Source organism: Xiphophorus couchianus, chromosome 7 (assembly GCF_001444195.1).
Source record: "Xiphophorus couchianus chromosome 7, X_couchianus-1.0, whole genome shotgun sequence".
In the NCBI taxonomy this organism is placed as follows: Eukaryota; Metazoa; Chordata; class Actinopteri; order Cyprinodontiformes; family Poeciliidae; genus Xiphophorus; species Xiphophorus couchianus.
The window spans coordinates 19,557,242-19,573,337 of record NC_040234.1 but is presented as its reverse complement, the minus strand read 5'-3'; the positions used below and the strand labels follow the sequence as shown (position 1 = coordinate 19,573,337).

General features: G+C 38.3%; 3 protein-coding genes across 3 annotated transcripts; 2 read left to right on the top strand and 1 right to left on the bottom strand.

Moving 5' to 3' along the window:
- Positions 1-522: 522 nt before the first annotated feature.
- On the bottom strand, positions 523-6,125 carry LOC114147944 (tubulin alpha chain-like). The gene is made up of 4 exons (XM_028022765.1): positions 5,962-6,125; positions 2,080-2,299; positions 1,763-1,911; positions 523-1,671 (listed from the first exon to the last, which is right to left on the bottom strand). The coding sequence occupies exons 1-4, from the start codon at positions 5,962-5,964 to the stop codon at positions 697-699; spliced, it is 1,347 nt and encodes a 448-aa protein (XP_027878566.1). The 5' UTR covers positions 5,965-6,125; the 3' UTR covers positions 523-696.
- Positions 6,126-9,033: 2,908 nt separating this feature from the next.
- On the top strand, positions 9,034-12,167 carry LOC114147945 (tubulin alpha chain-like). Its single transcript, XM_028022766.1, has 4 exons — positions 9,034-9,125; positions 9,257-9,476; positions 9,800-9,948; positions 10,045-12,167. Exons 1-4 carry the CDS (start codon positions 9,123-9,125, stop codon positions 11,017-11,019), a joined length of 1,347 nt encoding a protein of 448 aa, XP_027878567.1. The 5' UTR covers positions 9,034-9,122; the 3' UTR covers positions 11,020-12,167.
- Positions 12,168-12,545: 378 nt separating this feature from the next.
- LOC114147943 (tubulin alpha chain) lies at positions 12,546-15,292 on the top strand. The gene is made up of 4 exons (XM_028022764.1): positions 12,546-12,666; positions 13,615-13,837; positions 13,926-14,074; positions 14,195-15,292. Exons 1-4 carry the CDS (start codon positions 12,664-12,666, stop codon positions 15,170-15,172), a joined length of 1,353 nt encoding a protein of 450 aa, XP_027878565.1. The 5' UTR covers positions 12,546-12,663; the 3' UTR covers positions 15,173-15,292.
- The last annotated feature ends 804 nt before the right edge of the window (positions 15,293-16,096 follow it).

The window sequence follows — 16,096 nt, the reverse complement described above, 5'->3', positions numbered from 1 at the left end:
TCAGTTACCAATATTCATTTAAGCCTCCATGCATGTCATGTCCTTGTTATTTTTCTTAATCTCTCCTTTTCAGGCTCATTTATGCAATTCATTAATACTTGTTCTACATTTTCTTTCTCTCCACAACCTTCATATTTATAATTTTTCCTCCCAGTTAGACATAACATGTCATTTAAAAAGATATATTATAGCTTATTTTTAACTTGAGAATAATTAATAAATGAAGTTTAATAATGCTAGACAAAATGCCTAGCTATTGCTTAATGTAAGATATGAAGTAAAATTGCTTACAGATACAGATTGTTTATTTTTATTCCTCAAATTGTTATGCCACAAAACCTAAGCTCAACTTGAATGCTTATGGCTAAAGACTAAAAGAGGGAAATCCTTTTCAGAATATGGATTGTGACTGGGCTTTAAAGGGAAGCCATTAAAGACACAAGACTATGGGTATATAGTACAAACACAAACACATTATTTTCTTCAGCATGAGTATTTATTGAACAACAACAAAGTCAAAAATAAGATTAATATGTTTTAATGTTCTGATATAAATAAAAACCCAGCCAAACCCTAAAAAACAGAACTTCACTGGACAATAAAAAGAGGTCAAGATGATTAATACAAAACAAATATTTGAAAATATGCAAGGAGTGGGTTCCATTCTTTAATAAATAACATTATTTTGCTTTTTATTTAATATTCATCGCCTTCCTCCTCTTCTTCAAATGAGTCAATGCCCACCTCTTCATAATCCTTCTCCAAAGCAGCCATATCTTCTCTGGCCTCTGAGAACTCTCCCTCCTCCATTCCCTCTCCAACATACCAGTGGACAAAGGCTCTTTTGGCATACATGAGATCAAACTTGTGGTTAAGCCTGGCCCAGGCCTCAGCGATGGCAGTGGTGTTGCTTAGCATGCACACAGCTCTTTGCACCTTAGCAAGGTCTCCTCCAGGAACCACAGTTGGAGGCTGGTAGTTGATCCCCACCTTGAAACCTGTGGGACACCAGTCCACAAACTGGATGCTGCTTTTGGTCTTAATATTAGAAATGGCTACATTTACATCTTTGGGTACAACATCACCACGATAGAGCAGACAGCAGGCCATATATTTACCACGACGTGGGTCACACTTCACCATCTGATTATCTGGTTCAAAACAGGCATTTGTGATCTCAGCCACAGACAGCTGCTCATGGTAGGCTTTCTCAGAAGAGATCACTGGAGCATAAGTGGCCAGAGGGAAGTGGATACGGGGATAAGGCACCAAGTTGGTCTGGAACTCTGTCAGGTCAACATTCAGGGCTCCGTCAAAGCGGAGAGATGCTGTGATTGAAGACACAATTTGGCTGATAAGGCGGTTCAGATTGGTATAGGTGGGATGTTCAATATTAAGGTTCCTGCGGCAGATATCATAGATGGCCTCATTGTCCACCATGAAAGCACAGTCGGAGTGCTCCAGGGTGGTGTGGGTGGTTAGAATGGAGTTGTAAGGCTCCACTACTGCTGTAGAAACCTGGGGTGCTGGGTAGATGGCAAACTCAAGCTTTGACTTTTTCCCATAATCAACAGACAGCCTCTCCATTAGCAGGGAGGTAAAACCAGAGCCAGTACCACCACCAAAGGAGTGGAAGATGAGGAAACCTTGCAGACCAGTGCACCGATCAGCCTGAAAATCACATATTCATATACGTTAAAATAACCAAATAGTAATATGCTTGCACATTACAAACTTGTGACCTTAGACCTCGTAGACTCACCAGTTTACGTGTTCTGTCCAAAACAATATCTATGATCTCTTTGCCAATAGTGTAATGACCTCTGGCATAGTTGTTCGCAGCATCTTCTTTTCCAGAGATCAGCTTTTCAGGATGGAAGAGTTGACGGTATTTTCCTGTTCTCACTTCATCTGATAATTTAGAAAAATAAACGCGTGAATGTTAGATCAATCTCATCAGTGAAAAATAGCTAAATTTTCAAACATTTCGTAGTTCAATTTGACATTTATGTATCTCAAGAGAAGAAGTAAACAACTTCCAAAAATGTACTTTCTACATGAAAAAAAAAACATACTGACCAATGACAGTGGGCTCCAGATCAACAAAAATTGCCCTTGGGACACATTTCCCAGCACCTGTCTCACTAAAGAAAGTGGTGAAGGAGTCCTCAGGACCTGTGGGGGAACTGCTTGCCATCTGGCCATCTGGCTGGATGCCATGTTCCAGACAGTAGAGCTCCCAGCAGGTGTTCCCCATCTGTACACCCGCCTGGCCCACATGGACAGAGATGCATTCACGCTGCAACAGAATAAAGACATTATGAGCAACTTCAAAAGGCTTGAAATAGTGTTATTATGCATTTCAGCCACTGGGTGGAAGCAAAACCAAGATGATCATGTTGCAGATGTCCCTAGATTTCATGTAGATGCTACTAGTGGGTGTGAACTCGTGCCTGTTTTTTGGCTGATACAGAGGTTGAGCTTACACCACATATTAGCAGTTGCTATTCATGCATTCAAAATAATTTAAATGGACACTTGTCATGTGGCAGACCTGGAAACATTCAAATTATTTAAACCAGTTTGCCTCTCGTTACCTATTTAATGTCCATAATGAAAAAAAAAAAGAATATATTTATGATGAGCCTTGTATGGGTATAGGAAGTCTGACCATATTCTCTGTTCTTGACTATTGTGGGTGGTGTTACTAACCAAAGAAGCACCTTTTAGCATTCTTATTTGGCTCTAGATTTCAATATTGTGCCATAAATTACAAACAATTTAATGTAAACTGCCCAGAACATGGATGAATTGGACTCTGTCACATTCAACAGAGTTCTACCTTTTTCAGGACTATACTGCTATTTTTTTTACATGTTGCCCAACTTTCCCTTCTTACTGACCAGATAGTGGGTGACAGTTGACAGTCAGTGTGGGTAGTGGTGATCCTGAAAGCTTAGTATAGTTGCTTGGTGTTTCTTCAATATAATTTAGCAATTTTACAATGTAGACTCATATTTTCTAAATTTCAACAATTTCTGGTGGGCAGTGGGCAGAAATGGTGGGCAGTGGGCAGTGGGAGATGATTGATTCTTTCTTGAAAAGAAAATTACAATACAACATGAGGTATCTATAACTCACAATTTTTTTGCATAATTGTGAAGTTGCAAGTAAATAGATGCATTGTTTTCAAATAGATATATTTTCACATAAAACAATTTTGTAAGTTTTGGAGCATCATGTAATAAATCATCATTGAATAAAAAGAACATTTGACCCTACATCAGTCCCTAGATGTACAAATGACTTTCAGGGGTAATTGTATGTTTATCGTTTCTATTTTTAAAACCACACATATTTTTTCCTTCTACTTCACAGTTCTGAACTACTGGTGGTGAACCATATAAAATCTGAACGAATCATGTTGCAGTTGTTGCAGTTTGTTTGTGGTTGTTATGTTAAACTAAACTAAAAGTTAAAGGTGAACAGGTACTTCATCTTTTCCTCCTGCATGACTTGGCAGAGGTTTCAGTTTAGCAAAGGCATTTTTGTTAACTCCTACTAACCTCACACTTAGCTGTAAACACAGACTGCCAGTCTTCTAAACATTGGTCGTTGTCAAATAAAATTTTAAATCCTATTCACACAAAATGTTTCTCAAAACTATGAGGGTTTAAAATAAGAAAAACACCTCACCCCACACGTATGAGTAAGTAATGCAGAGATAGATTTAAAAAACAAAACTGTCTACAACTGTAAACCTATTAATGACAAGTAGACCTTTTGGAGGTGTGGCTGCATAAGTCACAATCCAGTTCTTCAACGGCATGTGTAAGGTGCGGCCAAGCCGACTTTGGAATTCAGTTCTTCGTGAAACTACATACGGTTTAGTTTTCAAAACCGTGCAAAGCAACATTCAATATCTGGCAGAACCACATCCTTCATGTCACTGAACATGACAATAGGTTTCCGAACTGATAAGATGGGGTGTACTCTGGAGTGTATCTCTGCATCTCTCCTCCCTTGTGTCTCTGACTACTTATTTGTCAGAGACACATTCTGAGAAAATAAGTGTTGAGGCTGGAAGCATATTACTCTATACATAAGCTTTATGCCCAACATAAGACTTTTGAGACTAAAATGCATGTGTGGCACGAGAAAATAACCAAAACACCTTAAGTCCTAAACTCTTACGGCGGAAATTAACACTGCTATGTCATTTTAATCATGTTAATAACCTGATTCTTGCTACATTTGAGACAAAATGTCTCTGTCAAAATATATTACAAATTTGAATAAAACTCAGTATAGCAACAAAGAGTTAAACCATATAGTTTAATTCCAATTGGTCCTCCACCTAACCTATGCTGCTGCAACTGGCTGCATCATCTGATTTAGTCAGATGATGAAATGATGGAGTAGCAGGATATGTCAACTGATGAGTTTGGTAACCACGCCAGCTACTATTTACAATAGAAGCAGCAATATATTTGTCTCCTTCTGTACCTGTTGCCTCTATCAATAGGTTTTAAATTGATGGTAGCCATATTGGAAATAATTTATGTGGTTAAATGTGGTTGACATTTTTCTAATTTGGAATGCTGATTTCAGAGGACCTTCTCCCAATGTTTTCAGACTTTGAATTTTCAAATGAAATACATAAACTGTATTTTTCAACCAAATGCTTTTTAATGTCACAAAAACACAATAAACTTGAAGGCCCAATTGTAAAAAGACTCTAAATTGTCAGCATGTGGTATTTGGAGAACTTAGAGTTTATTGAGGTGATACTTGTAAGATGTAAAGAAACCTTTAAGTTGGATGCAAAAGTGTTATTGCTTAACAGTTTCTTAACCAATGTTGTACATTACAAATAAAAACTATAACCACTATTAATTACAATAGGCTACAAAGTAAGTGCTGATGATAACAGCTGCTAACTACACACAATGTCCAAAGTAAAGTTCCCTGTTTTGAATTTATTACAAAATAAGGCTGAATGTGTAATTTTTGTTTTACTTGCCCATCATAATCAACAGTAATCAGATGGGAATTGGGTGGGAAACATCTTAAACACAACTTGTCAAAATGAGGATTGAATTTTTCCCATCCAACTCTACAGTTTTAACATTTACATGATCAAAAATTACTATACCAACAACAAAGGAACTAAATGTTATGCATCTTTTTTTTTTTTTTGCCAGGGCAAACATACAGCTCCAGTGTACTCAGTAAACACTTGTCATTTGTCTTTTACAGCAATTCTGTCTCTAACAAGCTGTGTTTACACTACACAGTGCAAACAGAACACAGAGGGAAAAAATATGGTGAAAAAATAATTTAAAACAATAAAATGACTGAAGTTTATCTGCTAGATAGGCCAACTTAAACAGACAGGAATGCATTCTTCTACAATTGCAAAATGGTATTCATTTTAATTCTTAAAGCTGCTGGAGAAACATATTCCAATTAATTCAGAAGAAGTATTTCCTGTTCTACAGGGTTATTTGCGTTGTCTTAGTTGCAACTGGTTTGTCACCTAACATGTTCTTATCACCTAACTATCTAACTACACTGCTTCTACAATGATACCCAGTTTTAAAAAATTTTACTTCATAGAAACAAGCATATTTTATTTTGGTTCACATAAAACAAATGCATCTAAATAGTGTCGGGAATGCAAATAGACATCTTTGTATATATTGGATGTCTTTTTAATGTTTTTCAATCACCTGGTAATCACAAAATTGACAAGTCATCAGCACCTGCTCTCACAGCCAGCTCACCATTTACTGACAGACACTATTTCTGACAGAGGGGTCCTGCTTCAGCAGGCCGTACTAGGAAGCACATCAGGACTTTTTAGCACAATCTATCCAAATTCTTAAGAGACATCATACCATACCAACAAAACTTTGGAGTGAAAATTTCTCTGAACCAGGCATACAGGATTATACTTACCATGGTTTTAAAATAGTAGGAGGACTTTTTCAGACTGAGCTTTGCTTTCGTAGCGTCTCACAGCGGCCTTCAACGTGGTCCTGGTCAGTAAGTTCTGCCAGGTGGGTGAAGTCAAGAGCTGCCACGAACTGCTCAGATGCATGCCACACCCATCTGTCAAGTTGACGTGGAAGTGCATTTCGAGCACGCAGAGGTTGTGTAGAAGTCGGTTTTCTAGAAATTTTAGTCCTCACCCAAACTCATTCCGCTGGGAAAAAAATAAATAAGTAAATGAAAAACAAAATCAGATTTAACCTTCTAAAAAAGATAAAAAGCAACAACTGATATTTAATCGTATTTGCAGTGTGGCTTGTTAAACACTAGGGGTCGCAGTTGCAGTAACTAGCAGCGCAAGGAGCCAGATATGCATGCCAGGGGCATATTGGATAAGGCGCAGGGGCAGGACCTACTCAAATCTTTTCAGACTGGTATTGAAAACTATTTTTTAGTTTGAAATTGTGAGCACTAGAGGTCGAAATTTGTGTAAACAGATGTTTGATGCGTAATCCACAGTCAGTCAAACGTTTTGAGATGGAGAAAATAAACAGAATTTTCACAGATTTCAGTCTTGTTGGAAGAAACATTTTAGGATCAAAATATTCTCAATGCAGATCAAAATCTTGGGAGACTTGTATTTCACAGTTATGATGACTGTGACATGTTCTGTCATGTTGGAGAAAATATTGTTTATTATCAAAATGTTCTTGGATCGCTGGGCATTTTAATCTCATTCTTTCTTTGGTCAATGCAGCATTTTCAGGCAGAGCTATGAGTGAGCTGACTCCCTTCAAAAAGAAGCAACCTCACACAAATAGTCTCAATATTTTTCAATGTTGGCATAACACAGTCCTTATTTTAAGAATTCACTATTTCTTTTCTACACAGAATCCTAGACATCCCAAATAGTTGAAAATGGGGTTTGAAGGAAGAAAATTACTTTATCTTAAGTCCCTCCTGTCTAATCCAGGTATTTCTTGTTGAGCGCCAGATTTTCCTTTGATGCTACAAAAGGCCAGTGTCCAAAAGTTACTGACTTGTTGCTAAAGCAATTTATCCTTTGTCTTTTAAGTTCTTGATGATTTGATTAATAATTTATATGGTTATAATTTTACTAGCAGGAGCATCCTTAATAGCTTAATATCTATTAGACAACAGCAAGGATATCAAATATAACATAAGCAGAAATGTGTTGCATGAGTCCTATGCATAATCTTAACAGCAGTTCAGCATGTTATCGGCTTAATCCCTTTGTGTTGGTTCTGCTTTTGTTCCAGTGCATAGCATTTAATTTATGTTAATTTTACAATTATGTTATGTAAGTCTGGTCATTGCCACTTCCTTTAGGGTTTTTTGACAACTGTCTACACATTTAACAACCAAAATATATTTCCCCAACAGGCTTAAAGAAACTTTTATAAAGAAAAATTAAACAGCAAGAGTGAAAGAGTCAATCAAATCTTCTTCCTACATGACAAGTTATGTAAAGATGAACACCTAAACACCTGCGGAAATTTCTGGAACTTTCCTTTATTCTTGTGTTCACTGTAAGGAACAGAAAGGAGGAACATTATCTATGAGAACTTTGGCCATTGTAAGAAGGAAATGGCTGGCAGTAGCTCCTGTTTACCTAAGCAGAATGTCTTGTACATGAAATTGTTAAGCAAACAGTGCATTCACTACTGCAACGAAAGCTTTACAGTCCATGAACTAAAGGCTGTAGGAGGCGTGATTAGACAACTTCAAAGCTTCTATTTCTGACAGACTTCACACAGTGGAAGTCGATTAGAGATTTATGACTGAACCAACACCTCTAGGAGGCTATTGGGGGGAATAAATATGGTAGACAGAAAAAGTAGGTTGTGTGTTTGTGTGTTTTGTTCTTTTTTTATTACTATTTTGTGGGGGTTTTATTAGAGTGTTCTGTTAAAATGTAGATTCAAATGACATAACTTTGCATACTGTTTGCACATACAGAACACATACAGATTCCTTCATAATTTCATGCTTTAATACGACATGTGTCAGTAAACATCAGAAGAAGAAAAAGAGATGCCTGACAATGAAGCATCACTTTAACCGTTGCCCCCTTATCTTTATCACCAGAAGACTTCAAAACATTCAGCTATTTTTTCAGTGCTCATTCACAAGGGCTTGAGCTTTTTACTAACCGGAGACACTTTCAGTGATTTATCAGACACAAAAGCTCTTGCAGAGTCAACAGCCACATGTACTTTAAAGTACCAGTAATGAGGATGCATCCTGATCTTGAAAGTAGTTTGACTTGTTTTAAAAACCTGCCTTCAAGACCATGGCAGTTTACTAAGTTTAGGTTTTAGCTAAAGCCGAATAAGAAACACATAACATAAGGAATTTAAATTAATCAAAGTAAAACTTTAGGTGTTCTTGGACCTCTTTATTTTATGTTGTTGAATTTAGTTTTTGACACAACATAAGAGGTCATTATTGTCTTTTCTACTTTATACAACCTAGGGTCCCATGAGGCATTTCGCATGCATTTTATTCCACTTTAGGAATCTTAAAAGTCAGAAAATGTTTGGATAGGTTTCACACTTGCAGTACCACTTCAAACTATAGTAAAGATTTAGGATACTTATCTTAAATATTAGTCATCTTGTTGATCAAATGCTTAGGTTCACATTATTCAAGTTGCTCTTATTGGAAAATTAAAACATTAAAAACAATAATGTTGAGGACCTATATTGCTGCTCTTTGACAAAGACATTTTCTCCATTCTGTTTGATTCAATATAATACAATACAAAAACAAAACTTCAGAGCCAACAGACTTTTTGTTTGCAGGATTTAACTTCCCAACCTCTGAATCTGTGGTTTTCCTTCTGCCTTCTGAAATTTGAGGTGCACACACACAGGAACAAAACACCACACATAATGAGCAGGGTGGTGACCTCCTTTAGCATTGTGTGTGTGTTTGTAAACGGGGCGATCTTATCCTGGTTTCACAAGTAAAGCTCTCTGATTTCATCTCAGGTTGAATCGCTGTATATTATAGCTGTACATGCTGTATATAAAAGCAGCGTACTACAGGCGTTTCCAACATTATCCTCTTTCTGATACCTGAACGTCAGGCGAGAGACAAAAAATATGGTAAGACGTGAGTTTGTTAGTTGGACATACAAAGTTTCTCTTTTATATTTAGGTTGATTTTTTGTAATTATGTCTAACTCTATAGAAAGCAGTATGCTTCAGTAAAGTTACATTTATTGTTGTATTTGCAGCGTGAGTGCATCTCCATTCATGTGGGCCAAGCTGGGGCTCAGATTGGTAATGCATGCTGGGAGCTGTACTGTCTGGAACATGGGATCCAGCCAGATGGACAAATACCAAATGACAGGACCACTGGAGGGGATGATTCCTTCAATACCTTCTTTAGTGAGACAGGAGCAGGAAAACACGTTCCCAGGGCCATCTTTGTCGACCTTGAGCCCACTGTCATTGGTAAGTGAAAGATATTTTGTACGTATTTGAAAGATATATATGGGCATTTGAGAATTTGAGAGTGTTTTGTATTTTGCACAAATGATTAATTACCTGCCTTAAATGTTGTAAGTTTCCTTGTGCCATCATTTAGTGTGATGCTAGAGTACTTTAATGTTAAGTTTTAATACTAAGTATATGTGTCAGGATATATATATATATATATATATATATATATATATATATATATATATATATATATATATATATATATATATATATATATATATATATATAATTTTTTTTTTGTCTATTTGTTTTGTTAATTTATTGCTCATTTACAGATGAAGTGCGCACAGGAACCTACCGTCAGCTGTTCCACCCTGAGCAGATGATTACAGGAAAGGAAGATGCTGCCAACAACTACGCCCGTGGTCACTACACCATTGGCAAAGAGATCATAGATATTGTTTTGGACAGAACACGTAAACTGGTGAGTCTACGAGGTCTAAAGTCACAAGTTTGTAATGTGCAAGCATATTACTATTTGGTTATTTTAACGTACTGTATATGAATATGTGATTTTCAGGCTGATCGGTGCACTGGTCTGCAAGGTTTCCTCATCTTCCACTCCTTTGGTGGTGGTACCGGCTCTGGTTTTACCTCCCTGCTAATGGAGAGGCTGTCTGTTGATTATGGGAAAAAGTCAAAGCTTGAGTTTGCCATCTATCCGGCACCCCAGGTTTCTACAGCAGTAGTGGAGCCTTACAACTCCATTCTAACCACCCACACCACCCTGGAGCACTCCGACTGTGCTTTCATGGTGGACAATGAGGCCATCTATGATATCTGCCGCAGAAATCTTGACATTGAGAGACCAACCTATAGCAACCTGAACAGGCTCATTAGTCAAATTGTGTCTTCAATCACAGCATCTCTCCGCTTTGATGGAGCGCTGAATGTTGACCTGACAGAGTTCCAGACCAACTTGGTGCCTTATCCTCGTATCCATTTCCCTCTGGCCACCTACGCCCCAGTGATCTCTTCTGAGAAAGCCTACCATGAGCAACTATCTGTGGCTGACATCACTAACACCTGCTTTGAGCCAGCTAATCAGATGGTGAAATGTGACCCACGTCATGGCAAATACATGGCCTGCTGTCTGCTGTATCGTGGCGATGTTGTTCCCAAAGACGTCAACTCGGCCATTGCTGCCATCAAGACCAAACGTACCATCCAGTTTGTGGACTGGTGTCCCACAGGTTTCAAGGTGGGGATCAACTACCAGCCTCCAACTGTAGTTCCTGGAGGAGACCTTGCTAAGGTGCAAAGAGCTGTGTGTATGCTGAGCAACACCACTGCCATCGCTGAGGCCTGGGCCAGGCTTGACCACAAGTTTGATCTCATGTATGCCAAGAGAGCCTTTGTCCACTGGTATGTTGGAGAGGGAATGGAGGAGGGAGAGTTCTCAGAGGCCAGAGAAGATTTGGCTGCTTTGGAGAAGGATTACGAAGAGGTGGGTGCTGACAACGTAGATGACGATAATGATGAAGAAGAATACTAATCAGACTTTGTCCAAAGCCTGCTTTTAGACAAAATTATTAGATGTCTTCCTGGTTTCAAGGGCATTTACACAGCTAAATTTTGTGCAGCAAGTTGAAATATAAAAAACAGAGACCCTATCCAACATTTGTAAATGTGGTTACATATTAGACCAAAGTTAATTCCATTATGCAGATTCAAAATAGAACAACTGTGGATAATAAGTCAAACTACTTTTTTTTCCATCAAATTTTTTTTCTTTTTGAGGTCCAGATAAGATCTATATCAGTTACCCAACGTTTTTGATGATATAGCTTTTATTCAGCTACCAATAAAGTAGGCAATTTTTGGTGAAAGCCCTGCTTAACACACAAACAGCCTCGACAAAATCAGCACAAAAGCTCACAAAACTATGAAATGAATGAAAAATCAACATATTTCTTCAAATCAAATCCCAATAATCTTACATTTGAAAGGCATGAACTGCACATTGTGGCACTTGGTTATAAAATAAATTTAATTTCACTTGTCCAAGCATTGTCTATTTTGAAAATGTACTGATCATATTGTAATCGTTTGGTGTGGTGCCATCAAAATGTTTCAGCCCTAAACAGAACACAGTTGCTTTTTTGTTTGAGCATTTCTTTCAGCTTTTTTGTCAGGCTAGAAAACTTAGACCAAACCCTCCATTTTGTTCCCCTCCCCCCAAGTATCCTCTCCCATGAGGAATGCAAGTTATGAAAGGACTCCTATGTCAGTTTCTACATACCATTCAGCTGTAACTCAGTTAGAGTGAGAACCATGGAGAATAACTGATGTCCTCACTGGCTGGTGTTGTTTGTACAGCTCATTCTCAGACAGCGGGCTGTAGCAACAATAGGATCCCAGTTCAGTTTTGCATGCATGTATGACTAACAGCTTTGTGATTCTATTGGGGAAGTTTTATTTTGTTTAGTCTTGAGTTATGCTGTACTTTACAGTTGCTTCAATGTTTTAACTCTGTTTTGAATTGATCACAAATTATATAGGTCTACATAAAAACCAGTCTACCATTTCTTTTAACACAATCTTTTAGCATTGTCATTATGTGTTCTCCACTTGCTCTATAATTAAAGCATATGTCTGCCATGTTCAATGCTAACAATAAAAAAATATTTTTATTCCATCCAATTCAACTTTGTGTGATTATTCAATGAATTATTCACTTCATAAATTTGGCCATGAAGGCAAGTGTGTAGAAACAACTGTAAAAGTTTATTATAGTCAAATTTGTGCTTGTAAATGATTCAAGGTAACAAACAAAAGTAATTCTAGCATTTTAGGTATTGTCCATAAATATACATGACCATATGGAAACCATTTAAAATTGTATAAAAGGTCAAATAGGGGAATTAAACTGATACCTTCAGAACTTGTGTTTTTGCAATGCCCTAAACACTGTATAAATGTGTTTTAAGGTGGCTATAATGAAAAGCAACAGAAGGAACTTGCCTCTTTTTTCTCTTAACTGCTGTTCCCTCCCGCCAATAAACTATGCAGCTGCTTTCTGTGGTTTACTGCCAGCCCCCTTCACATCCTTGTGTATATAAGGCCTGGCTCTCCCTTTTTTCTGCACTTCTGCCTTGTGTCTGAATCCTCATCGTCAGTCGAAGGACAAGCAGACAAAATGGTGAGTAGCTGCTTAGCTGATGACATGGCTTGGAAATTTCCACTGCCTATTTTCATTGTTTAGCTTCAACATGTGAGCCTCTTAAGGCTAAGTTGCCTCTGCTGCAATAAATGTTTTGATACAAAGGGAACTTTTCCCCTGTAAGCAGTAGCTAATGGGAATGCATTTTACATAATAAAGCCTTTCAGAGAGCCTTTATTGACTATTTGGGGGAGGGAAGTGAGAGTATTTGGAATTCAGGAAAAATTAACAATTCATGTAGACTTGACAAAACATGATCAGATAATGGAGAATTCATATGTTACAAAACTTTTTTCTTACCAGATGTGTTTCATGTCAGTATGTCTTGTTAAGAAGCAGAACACATATCCAAATAAGGACAAAAAAAATCTAGATTTACTGTTCTCTTTTCTCAGTGGGACTGGTCATAGTAATCGTGGCAGTGGGAGGGATGAAATAAACAGGAAAGAGAAAAGAGGAGTGGTTTGCCTGCAGTGCAAGCTAGATGGCAGACATTTTGTAAGGAATCTTTGCTTTAGGAAATGTGGAGAAAGAGGGAGAGAGAGAGGGAGAGAGAAAAAGAGAGAGGGCGACATCCCTAAGTGTTACACAGCACTACAGTCTGCAGCTGTGGACAGGATGGGAGGAGGGATCCAAATGGGGGAGGGGATGAGGAAAGGGAAGGATACAGGAATGGGAGGGGTGGGTAAGAATTTTCCATCTTCTTGACGCATAGCCTTCCTGTCTGCCAAATATTCTATTTTTTGAAAACCAAGACACAATGGAGACTTCCTTATATGTTTCAGTGACACCCAGATATGCTTCTTAGTTACTCTAGTGCCTGCAGTGTTTGGTGATATAATTCAAGCTCTGTGTGCAAACATTCTCACAAAGTATATGAACATGTGCTGATAATAAAGTAATCAACCTTCTCTCCTATTTCTTTAGCGTGAGTGTATTTCTATGCATGTTGGCCAAGCTGGAGCCCAAATGGGCAATGCATGTTGGGAGCTGTACTGCCTTGAACATGGAATCCAGCCAGATGGTCAGATGCCTTCTGACAAGACTATTGGAGGAGGGGATGACTCCTTCAATACCTTCTTCAGTGAAACAGGGGCAGGAAAGCATGTACCCAGAGCCATCTTTGTCGATCTGGAACCTACTGTCATTGGTCAGCAGTCTACAGATGAACAATCACTTAGAAATATTTGATATTGTGAACTGGTTGTCATTTTAATTTTTTTATTGCTCATTTACAGATGAGGTGCGTACAGGAACCTACCGTCAGCTGTTCCACCCTGAGCAGCTTATTACAGGAAAGGAAGATGCTGCCAACAACTACGCTCGTGGTCACTACACCATTGGCAAGGAGATTATAGATCTTGTTCTAGATAGGACACGTAAACTGGTGAGGATTTGAAGGATATTTGAATTAGCTTTGCAGGATTTTGATTTCTTGAGAGGTTGTGGTTAACTTATACTTCTGGCTGGAGTCAACTTCTAATTCCTCACAAACTTTTTTTTTCAGGCTGATCAGTGCACTGGTCTGCAAGGTTTCCTCATCTTCCACTCCTTTGGTGGAGGAACTGGTTCTGGTTTTACCTCCCTGCTGATGGAAAGACTCTCTGTCGACTATGGGAAAAAGTCCAAACTTGAATTTGCTGTCTACCCAGCCCCCCAGGTTTCTACAGCAGTAGTGGAGCCTTACAACTCCATTCTAACCACCCACACCACCCTGGAGCACTCCGACTGTGCTTTCATGGTGGACAATGAGGCCATCTATGATATCTGCCGCAGAAATCTTGACATTGAGAGACCGACCTACACCAACCTGAACAGGCTTATTGGTCAGATTGTGTCTTCAATCACAGCATCTCTCCGCTTTGATGGAGCGCTGAATGTTGACCTGACAGAGTTCCAGACCAATTTGGTGCCTTATCCTCGTATCCATTTCCCTCTGGCCACTTATGCTCCAGTGATCTCTGCTGAAAAAGCCTACCATGAACAATTATCTGTGGCTGACATCACCAATGCATGCTTTGAGCCAGCTAATCAGATGGTGAAATGTGACCCACGTCATGGCAAATACATGGCATGCTGTCTGCTGTACCGTGGAGATGTTGTACCCAAAGATGTCAACTCAGCCATTGCTGCCATCAAGACCAAACGTACCATCCAGTTTGTGGACTGGTGTCCCACAGGTTTCAAGGTGGGGATCAACTACCAGCCTCCAACTGTAGTTCCTGGAGGAGACCTTGCTAAGGTGCAAAGAGCTGTGTGCATGCTAAGCAACACCACTGCCATCGCTGAGGCCTGGGCCAGGCTTGACCACAAGTTTGATCTCATGTATGCCAAGAGAGCCTTTGTCCACTGGTATGTTGGAGAGGGAATGGAGGAGGGAGAGTTCTCAGAGGCCAGAGAAGATATGGCTGCTTTGGAGAAAGATTATGAAGAGGTGGGCACCGACAGCATGGGAGATGAAGATGAAGAGGGAGAGGAGTATTAAGGGGGCCAAAACCAGCACACATTCCAAATATTGCTCTGAATAGAGCACATTCCCAGCAGCATCCATATATGCTGAGAAGGTGATCTGTCAATGTTATCAATAAAGGCTCAAATGAATGAATTAGGTGAATTGTGATCTTTTTGAAAGTTAAAGGCATAGCAAATAAGGTTAAAAGACCTATTCATCATGGGGTTCAATTGTCCAAAGCAAATAAACAAGCAAAAGAAATCTGTGACACACCTCACATGACTGCCTGAGAGGAACTGCACAACTGTAATAATAAATGTGACTCATAATCAAAGTTGGTAAGAGTATTTAAATATTGTACTCAAGTAAGAGTAGCACTTCATCAACATATTTTTACTGAATTAAAAGTAAGAAAGTATTGTCCAAGAAATTACTCAAGTAGCTTGAGTCCAAATTACTCAAGAAATTGAGTCCACAGTAAGAACAAAAAAAGTATTATGTAAAAAAGCTACTTGAGTACTGAATACTAATCATAAAATGCCATTTATAATTTAGAAAGTGTCAGACATACAAAAATATTAACTTTTAAGGAATTTACAAATTCTTATGTTTTACAGATTAAAATGGAAAGGAATTCAAATAAATAACATAACATACTACATCACAAAGTAGCAAATCCAGGAAGAAGAAACAGGAGAAATTTTACAGATCAAATTAGTTCAATATAAAACATATAAACTAACACACACAATAGGTAATGTAAATGAAACAGGTTAAGGTGCTTTTGGTGACAATACGTAATCTTTTTTTTCTAATTTTCTTCTAATGTCACAGAAGTTTCAGATGATAGAAAATAACATTAAAACAAAAAACCTGTGGACAAACAACAGGTCTCACTAAGCTGTAAATGTGTGTTTGTGTCTCACAGACTTTTGGTTAAAACAAGTTTGTTCTTGA

What these genes read in the sequence shown, in the direction of transcription:
- LOC114147944 (XM_028022765.1), bottom strand. An exon ending in TCTGGAGCCCACTGTCATTG is followed by an intron (nt 1,912 to 2,079) that starts GTCAGTATGTTT and finishes CTAAATTATCAG; the next exon opens with ATGAAGTGAGAACAGGAAAA. An exon ending in TGGACAGAACACGTAAACTG is followed by an intron (nt 1,672 to 1,762) that starts GTGAGTCTACGA and finishes TGTGATTTTCAG; the next exon opens with GCTGATCGGTGCACTGGTCT.
- LOC114147945 (XM_028022766.1), top strand. An exon ending in CCTTGAGCCCACTGTCATTG is followed by an intron (nt 9,477 to 9,799) that starts GTAAGTGAAAGA and finishes GCTCATTTACAG; the next exon opens with ATGAAGTGCGCACAGGAACC. An exon ending in TGGACAGAACACGTAAACTG is followed by an intron (nt 9,949 to 10,044) that starts GTGAGTCTACGA and finishes TGTGATTTTCAG; the next exon opens with GCTGATCGGTGCACTGGTCT.
- LOC114147943 (XM_028022764.1), top strand. An exon ending in TCTGGAACCTACTGTCATTG is followed by an intron (nt 13,838 to 13,925) that starts GTCAGCAGTCTA and finishes GCTCATTTACAG; the next exon opens with ATGAGGTGCGTACAGGAACC. An exon ending in TAGATAGGACACGTAAACTG is followed by an intron (nt 14,075 to 14,194) that starts GTGAGGATTTGA and finishes TTTTTTTTTCAG; the next exon opens with GCTGATCAGTGCACTGGTCT.